General features: G+C 34.6%; 1 protein-coding gene across 1 annotated transcript in view; it reads left to right on the top strand.

Annotated features, from left to right (window-relative positions):
* Positions 1–11,849: 11,849 nt before the first annotated feature.
* Positions 11,850–12,239, top strand: part of LOC139518132 (kinesin-like protein KIF28P) — a 66,149-nt gene continuing 65,759 nt past the window's right edge. The window contains exon 1 of the mRNA XM_071309823.1: positions 11,850–12,164. Coding sequence (XP_071165924.1) covers positions 12,123–12,164 — 42 coding nt within the window. The 5' untranslated portion in view covers positions 11,850–12,122. The remainder of the gene's footprint in view (positions 12,165–12,239) is intronic.

The following is a 12,239-nucleotide window of genomic DNA, read 5'->3' as shown; positions in this document are numbered from 1 at the left end:
ATTTTGAACCATTTTTGTTTCGAGCATTCTGGTCCTTTGATCCACTAGTTCATCTCTAATCTTTTGTTGGCAACACGAGTTTTGGTTGTGTTGACTTTCGTTTTGACCATGAGCGTTGAGGTTTGAGGAGTTTAAAGCCAGACTATTCACTACATTTTTGAGTTGATTAATTTCGTTTTCTAAAGTGAGAATTCTTGTCTTTTGATTAATACTGATATCTTCTTTTTCATCTTTTGTTTTATAAGCTCTTAATGTGTGTTGAATCAAAATTTTTCTGCTCTTTCACTGCCAAATTGCTGTTGAAGTTTTCGGAAGTGAAATGAGATAATAGACAGTTTTTTTGTTGCTTCAAAAGCTGCTGTGGAGAATTCAATTACAAAGTTTTTTGCCTGGTTTCATTTAATATTGAATATGTTGTTTTTCACATGTATCCTGTTTTTTGTCCAAGGCTTTTGAGCGATTGAGGGAGTATTGTTTACTCCTAGTAGATATATTGTCTAAAGTTGAATCTTTGAAGTTGCTTAAGTGATGTGACCCCTTAAGCGAGCCTGTAGATTTTGATTTTGATAATGTTGAAACCATATCCATATTTAAAGATGCAGAAATAAGCAAATCAAGTATATAATTGATAGTTTATAACTGATGTGTTTGATGACGGAGTGAATTAGCCTGTCTTGTATGATCAAATTATCAATTTGTATTTTAAGATTGCCAACAGTCTTTAATAATCAGATTCGAAATTTTTCTAAGCCAAACTTTTGCCAGATAAGTGCTGGAATGGATACCGTCTTTATACAGAGTAAATTTGTAGTTATGCCTTGTAAGATGCTTCTTTGATTTTGAATTTTTAGACTGATTATGAGATATATCTACTGAGAACATAGGCGAAAGATTTGTAGCAAGTTGAGTATTAAGTTCTTTAACATGTTTAATGTAGCAATTTAGCTTTTCTAGTTGAGATATAAGTAGCTCGTCTTGAGGACGAAAAGAAGATGGCTGCTGATGCTTTTGATATTTATTCCATTCTACAATTGAATATATTTGAATTTCCAGAAAAGTTATATGTGAGTTCGGGAATTTGGCGAGGAGCGTGATGAATTCATCATAAGTGTCAAAAATAGTTTGCAGTATATTATCAGTTGGTAAATCTAATGAGATGAAAGGACGCTTGTATGATGTGCGGTCACAGGTGACTAGCCAGACATATACATGTACGCTATCCAGACGATCAGTAAGACGTTGAATATTAGATTCAAGCCAAGAATATCCTGCGATAGTGGATCTACCCCGTTCACAGTACCATCTGATTTCGTGGTCAATTTCAGTTTCGATATGAGTTTTTAAATAATTTCCTTTGCTATCAGAGATAAGGATTGGAGTATTTGATTTTTCATAGGTTATCTCAGGTAATTTCCGCTTCAGATATTTTTCTAATTTTCTCTCGGACATTGATTTCTGTTTGATGTTAAAAGTTATATGCTGATAAATATATATGTCACTAAAAAATTATCACGGTTTAAGCACACGGCTAAACAGAAAATATATACGATAGCTTAAAGTTAATATGCAAATATCAAAAGGTAAAGCCTCGGTCACACCTTACCGGATAGCTCGAACGGACGCCTAACGGATAACTTTTTTTTCAATCCGTTCATGTCCATTAGACGTCCGTTCTTATCCGTTCAACGTCCGTCCATATCCGTTGCATGTCCGTTAGGCGTACGTTTTATCCGTCGACGTCCGTTCTTTACGGTGGAAAATTTTGAGCATGTTCAAAACTTTGAACGGACGTCCAACGGATAAAATGTCCGTTGAACGTCCGTTAGGCGTCCGTTTTGTACGGTACTCGTCCGTTTCGTTTCCGTTTTTTATCCGTTACGTGTCCGTTATACATCCGTTGGAGGTCTGGAAGATAAATTCTCCAGCGGACTTCTACTGGACGTTTAACGGATAAAACGGATGTTGAACGAATGAGAAACGGACTTCTACCGGACGTATAACGGATAAAACGGATGATGAACGGATCTGAAACGGATAAATGCCAATAGAAAATTTCGCGTCAGAAATGCCAATTATTGGTATGTCATTTTCTTAAGGTTCATGAATTCGTGTTATTCATAATCGATCTTTGAGTTAGGGCACGTCTTCACAATCAAGCACCTCTTATTCAGGCCAGACACTGCCCTTTGGTTGCGTTTTGAAGAACAAACCAAAACCAGTTACACAGAAACATTTTGAATATTCATGGGATTTACATGTATTATTATTGTCGCCTTTAATTTTTTCGTATATCTTGTTCATCCGTTTTATCCGGTACGCTTCCGTTAGGTATCCGTTTTATGCGGTACTCGTCCGTTGGATGTACGTTCGACATCCGTTCTGTCCGGTACGTTTCCGTTTCTCGTACGTTGCATATCCGGTGTGTGTCCGTTATGCATTCGTTACACGTCCGTTTTATTCGGTCAGTACATCAACGGAATCCCAACGGATAACAATTTTGTCAACGGACAACTTTTATTTTCATCCGTTAGGCGTCCGTTCGTGCTATCCGGTAAGGTGTTACCGAGGCTTAAAAATTATGAATGATGATGAATGAATCTCCGTAATTCGTCGGATGGCGAGATTGGCAAGAATAGTTTATATATTATGATATAATATATCTATAGGTAGATAATATTTGATGTACAGTTGTTGTTGATTCACAAATATGATTGTTTGTTGGAGTTGAAGGAATATTTGTTGAGTTTTTTTCAGCAAGCAAAGATGGCGGAATGGTTGACGGTCTATGGGAAAAATGTTATGTGAAGAACACCATAGTTTAACACGTTTCCAGGAATAATTATTGGATGAGTTTTGTGTATATACAATGTGTAAATGTTTTTTCACTAAAAAAATGAGTTGTGGTGTGGTGACGACGAATAAAATCTAAAATTTTCTTTCGAATCTTCCTCTCAGAATTTTCTTGCGACTATGCTCTTTCATTCACAACGAGGCAGGTAAATGAAAATGATTTTGTTGTTAGGTAAACAGTTTAAATGGAGAAAGAAATATGTTTATAAAATAAATAATTTTGATGTTCGTAGTACGAAGAAGTGTCTATTTATAGTAATACCAACACTTATCAAAGCTGGTATTTAGACCAGATATAACCAGGAATACGTAAACATTAAAAAAAAAAACTAAAATGCAATTACAAGTATCATCAACAGGTCAAATGATCAAGAAAGTACGATTTGAGAATTCTCGCAGTTACTGACACCTATTTAAAAGGCCAAAAACAATTATGATAAAAAATATCATGCATCAGAGACTAAAATCAACTAAATACTTTAATAAATTGTTATGTGAATGGAGTTATCTCATTGGCACTCACACCACATCTTCCTATATCTATAAAACACATCGCAGGGATTTAGTATGTTAACGTCATTAACAGTCAAAGAAGACATAATCTACATAAAAAAAAGAGAGAAAAAAAGAAGACCTATGAATCTCACAAACAATTGACAACCACTAGTACTGAACAACATGTTCCAAACTGTAATTGTTAATCATCGGAGGGCACTGCGTATTGTATGCCGAATATCTTATGAATATTCAAATTCTTTATTAACTTATGGCTCATCAGTGTAATGTATATGCATATGGTATATTAAAAAACAATATGTACCAAAAAAAAACAACATTATAGGTGACGTCGCAAGAGTCATGTTTGCAAAATATCTTTACGATACGATCTTTGATAAAAGGTATCAGGAGAGCTTTTGACCATGCTTGTTATCTTCTATAGATTATATAAAAGGTATCAGGGGAGCTTTTGACCATGCTTGTTAGCTTCTATAGATTTAATAAAAGGTATCAGGAGAGCTTTTGACCATGCTTGTTAGTAGATTTGATAAAAGGTATGAGGAGAGCTTTCGACCATGCTTGTTGGTAGATTTGATAAAAGGTATCAGGAGAGCTTTTGACCATGCTTGTTAGCTTCTATAGATTTGATAAAATGTATCAGGAGAGCTTTTGACGATGCTTGTTAGCTTCTACAGATTTCATAAAAAGGTATCAGGAGAGCTTTTGACCATGCTTGTAAGTAGATTTGATAAAAGGTATCAGGAGAGCTTTTGACCATGCTTTTTATCTTCTATAGATTTTATAAAAGGTATCAGGAGAGCTTTTGACCATGCTTGTAAGCTTCTACAGATTGGATAAAAGGTATCAGGAGAGCTTTTGACCATGCTTGTTAGCTTCTATAGATTTAATAAAAGGTATCAGGAGAGCTTTTGACCATGCTTGTTATCTTCTATAGATTTTATAAAAGGTATCAGGAGAGCTTTTGACCATGCTTGTAAGCTTCTACAGATTGGATAAAATGTATCAGGAGAGCTTTTGACTATGCTTGTTAGCTTCTATAGATTTAATAAAAGGTATCAGGAGAGCTTTTGACCATGCTTGTTAGTAGATTTGATAAAAGGTATGAGGAGAGCTTTTGACAATGTTTGTTGGTAGATTTGATAAAAGGTATCAGGAGAGCTTTTGACCATGCTTGTTAGCTTCTACAGATTGGATAAAAGGTATGAGGAGAGCTTTTGACCATGCTTGTTAGCTTCTACAGATTTAATAAAAGGTATGAGGAGAGCTTTCGACTATGCATGTAACTTTTGTTAGCTTCTATAGATTTGATTAAAGGTATGACGAGAGCTTTTGGTCATGCTTGTTAGATTCTACAGATTTAATAAAAAGGTATGAGAAGAGCTTTTGATCATGCTTGTTAGCTTCTACAGATTTGATAATAGGTATCAGGAGAGCTTTTGACCATGCTTGTTATCTTCTATAGATTTGATAAAAGGTATCAGGAGAGCTTTTGATCATGCTTGTCAGCTTCTACAGATTTGATAAAAGGTATCAGGAGAGCTTTTGACCATGCTTGTTAGCTTCTATAGATTTGATAAAAGGTATCAGGAGAGTTTTTGACCATGCTTGTTAGCTTCTACAGATTGGATAAAAGGTATCAGGAGAGCTTTTGACCATGCTTGTTAGCTTCTATAGATTTAATAAAAGGTATCAGGAGAGCTTTTGACCATGCTTGTTAGTAGATTTGATAAAAGGTATGAGGAGAGCTTTTGACCATGATTGTTGGTAGATTTGATAAAAGGTATAAGGAGAGCTTTTGACCATGCTTGTTAGCTTCTATAGATTTGATAAAATGTATCAGGAGAGCTTTTGACGATTCTTGTTAGCTTCTACAGATTTCATAAAAAGGTATCAGGAGAGCTTTTGACCATGCTTGTAAGTAGATTTGATAAAAGGTATGAGGAGAGCTTTTGACCATGCTTGTTAGCTTCTACAGATTGTATAAAAGGTGTGAGGAGAGCTTTTGACCATGCTTGTTAGCTTCTACAGATTTAATAAAAGGTATGAGGAGAGCTTTCGACTATGCATGTAACTTTTGTTAGCTTCTATAAATTTGATTAAAGGTATGACGAGAGCTTTTGGTCATGCTTGTTAGATTCTACAGTTTTAATAAAAAAAAGTATGAGAAGAGCTTTTGATCATGCTTGTTAGCTTCTACAGATTCGATAATAGGTATCAGGAGAGCTTTTGACCATGCTTGTTATCTTCTATAGATTTGATAAAAGGTATCAGGAGAGCTTTTGATCATGCTTGTCAGCTTCTACAGATTTGATAAAAGGTATCAGGAGAGCTTTTGACCATGCTTGTTAGCTTCTTTAGATTTGATAAAAGGTATCAGGAGAGCTTTTTACCATTCTTGTTGGTAGATTTGATAAAAGAAATGAGGAGAGCTTTTGACCATGCTTGTTACCTTCTACAGATTAGATTAAAGGCATGAGGAGAGCTTTTGACCATGCTTGTTAGCTTCTACAGATTTGATAAAAGGTATCAGGAGAGCTTTTGACCATAATTGTTAGCTTCTACAGATTTGATAAAAGGTATGGGGAGAGCTTTCGACTATGCAAATTAGCTTCTATAGATTTGATTTAAGGTATGAGGTTAGGTTTTGACCATGCTTGTTAGATTCTACAGATTTGATAAAAGGCACTAGGAGAGCTTTTCATCATGCTTGTTAGCTTCTACAGATTTGATAAAAGGTATCAGGAGAGCTTTTGACCATGCTTGTTAGTAGATTTGATAAAAGGCATCAGGAGAGCTTTTGACCATGCTTGTAAGTAGATTTGATAAAAGGTATGAGGAGAGCTTTTGACTATGCTTGTTAGCTTCTATAGATTTGATTAAAGGTATCAGGAGACCTTTTGACCATGCTTGTTAGCTCCTACAGAGTTGATAAAAGGTATCAGGAGAACTTTTGATCATGCTTGTTAGCTCCAACAGATTTGATAATAGGTATCAGGACAGCTGTTGACCATGCTTGTTAGCTTCTATAGATTTGATTAAAGGTATGAGGGGAGCTTTTGACCATGCTTGTTAGCTTCTATAGATTTGATAAAAGGTATCAGGAGACCTTTTGACCATGCTTATTAGCCTCTACAGATTTGATAAAAGGTATCAGGAGAGCTTTTGACCATGCTTGTTAGTAGATTTGATAAAAGGTAACAGGAGAGCTTTTGACCATGCTTGTTAGCTTCTATAGATTTGATAAAAGGTATAAGGAGAGCTTTTGACCATGCTTGTAAGTAGATTTGATAAAAGGTATCAGGAGAGCTTTTGACCATGCCTCTACAGATTTGATAAAAGGTATGAGGAGAGCTTTTGACCATGCTTGTTAGCTTCTATAGATTTGATTAAAGGTATGAGGAGAGCTTTTGGCCATGCTTGTTAGCTTCTATAGATTTGATAAAAGGTATCAGGAGAGCTTTTGATCATGCTTGTTAGCTCCTACAGATTTGATAATAGGTATCAGGACAGCTTTTGACCATGCTTGTTAGCTTCTATAGATTTGATTAAAGGTATGAGGGGAGCTTTCGACCATGCTTGTTAGCTTCTATAGATTTGATAATAGGTATCAGGAGGGCGTTTTGCCATGCTTGTTAGCTTCCATAGATTTGATAAAAGGTATCATGAGCTTTTGACCATGCTTGTTAGCTTCTACAGATTTGATAAAAGGTGTCAGGAGAGGTTTTGACCATGCTTGTTAGCTTCTACAGATTTGATAAAAGGCATCAGGAGAGCTTTTGACCATGCTTGTTATCTTCTATAGATTTGATAAAAGGTATCAGGAGAGCTTTTGACCATTCTTGTTAGTAGATGTTATAAAAGGTATGAGGACAGCTTTTGACCATGCTTGTTATCTCCTACAGATTTGATAAAAGATATCAGGAAAGCTTTCGACCATGCTTGTTAGATTCTACAGATTTGATAAAAGGCATGAGGAGAGCTTTTGACCATGCTTGTTATCTTCTATAGATTTGATAAAAGGTATCAGGAGAGCTTTTGACTATTCTTGTTAGTAGATTTGATAAAAGGTATGAGGAGAGCTTTTGACCATGCGTGTTACCTTCTATAGATTTGATTACAGACATGAGGAAAGCTTTTGGCCATGCTTGTTAGCTTCTTAAGGTTTGATAAAAGGTATCAAGAAAACTTTTGACCATGCTTGTTAGCTTCTTTAGATTTGATAAAAGGTATCAGGAGAGCTTTTGACCGTGCTTGTTAGCTTCTTTAGATTTGATAAAAGGTATGAGGAGAGCTTTTGACCGAGCTTGTTAGCCTCTACAGATTTGATAAAAGGTATCAGGACAGCTTTTGACCATGCTTGTTAGCTTTTACAGATTTGATTAAAGGTATGAGGGGAGCTTTCGACCATGCTTGTTAGCTTCGATTCTATAGATTTGATAATAGGTATCAGGAGGGCGTTTTGCCATGCTTGTTAGCTTCTATAGATTTGATAAAAGGTATCATGAGCTTTTGACCATGCTTTTTAGCTTCTATAGATTTGATAAAAGGTATCAGGAGACCTTTTGACCATGCTTGTTAGCCTCTACAGATTTGATAAAAGGTATGAGGAGACCTTTTGACCATGATTATTAGTAGATTTGATAAAAGGTATGAGGAGAGCTTTTGACTATGCTTGTTAGCTTCTATAGATTTGATTAAAGGTATGAGGAGAGCTTTTGGTCATGCTTGTTAGCTTCTACAGATTTGATAAAAGGTATCAGGAGAGCTTTTGATCATGCTTGTTAGCTTCTACAGATTTAATAATAGGTAGCAGGACAGCTTTTGACCATGCTTGGTAGCTTCTATAGATTTGATTAATGGTATGAGGGGAGCTTTTGACCATGCTTGTTAGCTTCTATAGATTTGATAATAGGTATCAGGATGGCTTTTGGCCATGCTTGTTAGCTTCTTTAGATTTGATAAAAGGTATCAGGAGAGCTTTTGACCATGCTTGTTAGCTTCTTTAGATTTGATAAAAGGTATCCGGAGAGCTTTTGACCATGCTTGTTAGCTTCTTTAGATTTGATTAAAGGCATGAGGAGAGCTTTTAATCTTTGAACATTAATGATTAATTATTGTTATCAATAATATTGTTCATTTAATTACTTAATCATGTAGTACCTAAAATATGTCTACCGCTTGGCATTAAATCTCGGTGTGGTAGGAAACGATTATTACATATAGATTATATTATTTGGATGAGGATTTGAGCTAGTCTATAAAAACACATTAATTAGTTAACATACATTCGAGACCAAATACAGTTAATGTAATAAAACTTATATTTTAGTCATGCATAACTGATATGGACGAAATTAGAATAGTTCGTCCCTACATCGTTGTTCTTGAAACATTCATTATTAGTATACATGTAAGTTTCCTGACGTATAAGCGCCATTGAGGATGAGCTCCAGAGAAAGCAGACTAGTAGCGTTTCGTTAGTTTGTTTGTTGGGAAAGGAGAGGAAATGCAACCAGTTGTTCAGATAACTTGAACGACAGAATAACCATACAAGCATAATTATATAGTCAACACAACCAGAAAGAGTTCCAATCGTTGGACGGGGAATATGAAGGCTTCCAAGAATGAACAAGTGACATGTCTAACTCTGAACAGTTAGAAAACGGACTATCGACATCGACCGCTTGTTCTTGATATTTGAAACTGCATGCATATATACGTATACGTTTATGATAGTGATGAGTTCTTGCGTCTGACAAAAACTAAATTCCTTCAATCATGGTTATATCTTGCCATACGTTTATATTGGTTCGTTAGGGGATTACTCAAAATCGTTATTTAAACATCCTGTTTGTGAGATGTAGATTCATTTCAATACCGAAATTTCGTCTATATATTAAGATTCACAAGTTATAATACGGGGAAGCTCTGAAGGTACATCACTCCCATTTTGTTTGGGTGTGAACCATCGATGTTAACAGCAATATTAAAGAATAAGATGATGATGGTAGAAAGAACTATGGGCGTCATGTGGCAAATATTACATGCATATCGGACCATGAGTTGTCAACCTGTATGAAAAGATTTCCAATACAACCATATTATTGAGAAGGAATGTTTACATGCTATACTCTCGTACTAGTATTACAGGGTTCTTGTGGCGTTCACCTTAGACACACATCTTTTTAACGATGTTTAAAAAAAAAGACAGAACCCATTTAATGTCATATTTCCCTATTTTTCTAATATAACTAAAAGTCTTTTATCTGACAAGAATACCCCTATTTAGCGGACAAGCAATTTATTTTTATAATTAGTGTCCGTCCAGTGGCATATATAACAATTGTGATGACGAATTCCTTCCTTTGTTCGAGAACAATCTTATTGAAATATAAATCTGTGATTTTACTATGTCCACAACTTCGATGAACCAAAGCAAGTTATACATTGACCTGCATTTAAATCAAATTGGTTCTTCTTCTTCTTCTTCTTCTTCTTCTTCTTCTTCTTCTTCTTCTTCTTCTTCTTCTTCTTCTTCTTCTTCTTCTTCTTCTTCTTCTTCTTCTTCTTCTTCTTCTTCTTCTTCTTCTTCTTCTTCTTCTTCTTCTTCTTCTTCTTCTTCTTCTTCTTCTTCTTCTTCTTCTTCTTCTTTTGGTATGCAATAGTCTATCGACATTCGATGATTACATACTGTTGGCATACGTGGACTAGTCTATTTACAAAACTTTTACCCCAATTTATTCAAAATATATATTTTTTTCTTATGTTCAATGTATACATGTATATATTTTAAATTGCGCTATAGTTCCGTAACTTTCTACCCAGTCGTATAAACGAATCGTCGACAAGTGCGTTCATTTTTTAAATCAATATTTCTGGTATGTTCCACTCTGTCCTTCACTATTGACAACGAGTATATATTACATTTTCCCAAATTCACCATGCACCCTTGGAAAAAATATTTAAATAGATTTTAATTTCATCAAATCTTATTTTTTGGGGTATTATTTATATTTTTATGAATAATATTCTTTACACCAGAAATGTTATTTATAAACAAGCGTATGAGTTTAGTAAAGACAAGTAAGACAGACTTGTATATTATACATCTGATAGTTCAAAATGGAAAGTTATAAGTTATCGGCCGTGTACACTGATTATACCTGCAGAAGTGAAACGAAGCATGAACTTGCAAGTCCGAAAGGAAATCGCTTGAATACCTGGACGTGTCACATCACACCCCTCACAATACCTTTGGAAGTAATACCTTTAGCCATGCTGGTGATCAGATGAGGGAAGATCAGAATTTATTTGAAAAAAGTTTATTACTTTAATGAATTATGAACAAATTAGATTTTCGAAAACAATTTTCACGGAACACTTATTTATGATTTCAACTTTGACTTTTTAAATAATTCCAATATTAACAGTTTAAAAACAACAGACCATGGTAATAAAAAAAAAAAATATTTTCCCTATCAAGTTAGTTAGTCGGATAAAACAACCGTACGCTGGTACGAGTGACAAGATATCGACACGCAATTACGACTACATCGGTTACTGTCGTTTTGTTCCTTTGTGGTTTATAGACATATCGTTGTTATTAATCGAGAAAGAAGACAAAATGGCCGAACGCAGAGAATTGATACTCTAAATTTAAAATCGATGGTGATCGCTTATCTAGCGGAATAAAACTTTAATATCTATGAATTTGAGCATTTTTATACAGAATGAACATAATATCAATTTTTGATTTTTTTGCGAAGTTTCCCTAGAATACACCAAAAGCAAGGCAGTGGTTTTGTTACACTTATAAAACATTTTGAGCTTGTTGAATTATTTAAAACCTATAGCATATTTTATTTTAAAGTTTTAATAAGAATGTCGATTTTTTTTTTATAGTGCTGTGCATGCTTTGCATGCTTTGATTAATGTGTTATTATTATTTTAAATATCAATTTCAATATTTATGTTTTTTTAAAGTTTAAAAAAAAACATTAAAAAAAATATAGTTTTTACAAGAATTTGTATCTTGGTTTTTAGAGACTGTTAATATGTAGAGATTATCAATTTTAATATACACGTTCTGTCAAAAGTTACAAAAAAGACATATTTGTCCTTTAAAGATATTCTTATCAAAGTGTATTTTTCTGTATTCTTTTCTATTCTTAATTAATATACAGAAAATCTTAATTTAGACCGGCAAAAGCCAAACTCTAAATAGATCGCCGGTAAAATAGCGCCTAGCCTAATAGACTATTTTGCCGGAGCCGGCAAAATAGCCAAGGCCAAAATAAAAAATAATTATTGGCATAGACGCGGACCTCCCTGAGAACACCATGTGCAACTTGGTGATTGAATCGCAAAAATAAAGTAGTTATCTCTCTTTTATTTACGGATGTTACCGTTGTTGACATCTAGCTGTTTGACGTGCCTCCCACGTACATTTTTCTCCCAATATTAATACTGTTCATTTTTCTGGTTTGTTTACCGTACCTCATTATTCTATAAACTCGATATTTTCTTGCGATACTAGTGAGGATCTAAAAAAGTACATGCATTAAGTGATTGCTGTCAAATCGCCAAGAAAAAAAATCCACACGCAGGAGTATGTTAAAAGATGAGAACGTCAATGTAAACGCCGGTCAGTATACACAAGATTGGTAAACACAGCACGATTACTGGTAATAGGACATTTAACCTCATTTTGCAGAGATTTTTGTGAATTTCTGTGGTAGAACAAAACTGACAGGATGGCAGAAAGCGTGAAAGTGGCAGTCCGAGTCAGACCTTTTATATCCTTTTTGAAGAAAGTTCAACAAATTACGTGTAAGTAATCAAAACACTTCAACAGACAACAGTTTGAAATC

This window comes from Mytilus edulis, chromosome 3 (genome assembly GCF_963676685.1).
Source record: "Mytilus edulis chromosome 3, xbMytEdul2.2, whole genome shotgun sequence".
NCBI classification, from domain to species: Eukaryota; Metazoa; Mollusca; class Bivalvia; order Mytilida; family Mytilidae; genus Mytilus; species Mytilus edulis.
Note: the sequence above shows the minus strand (reverse complement) of the source record. Positions and strands in the feature narration are given on the sequence as shown.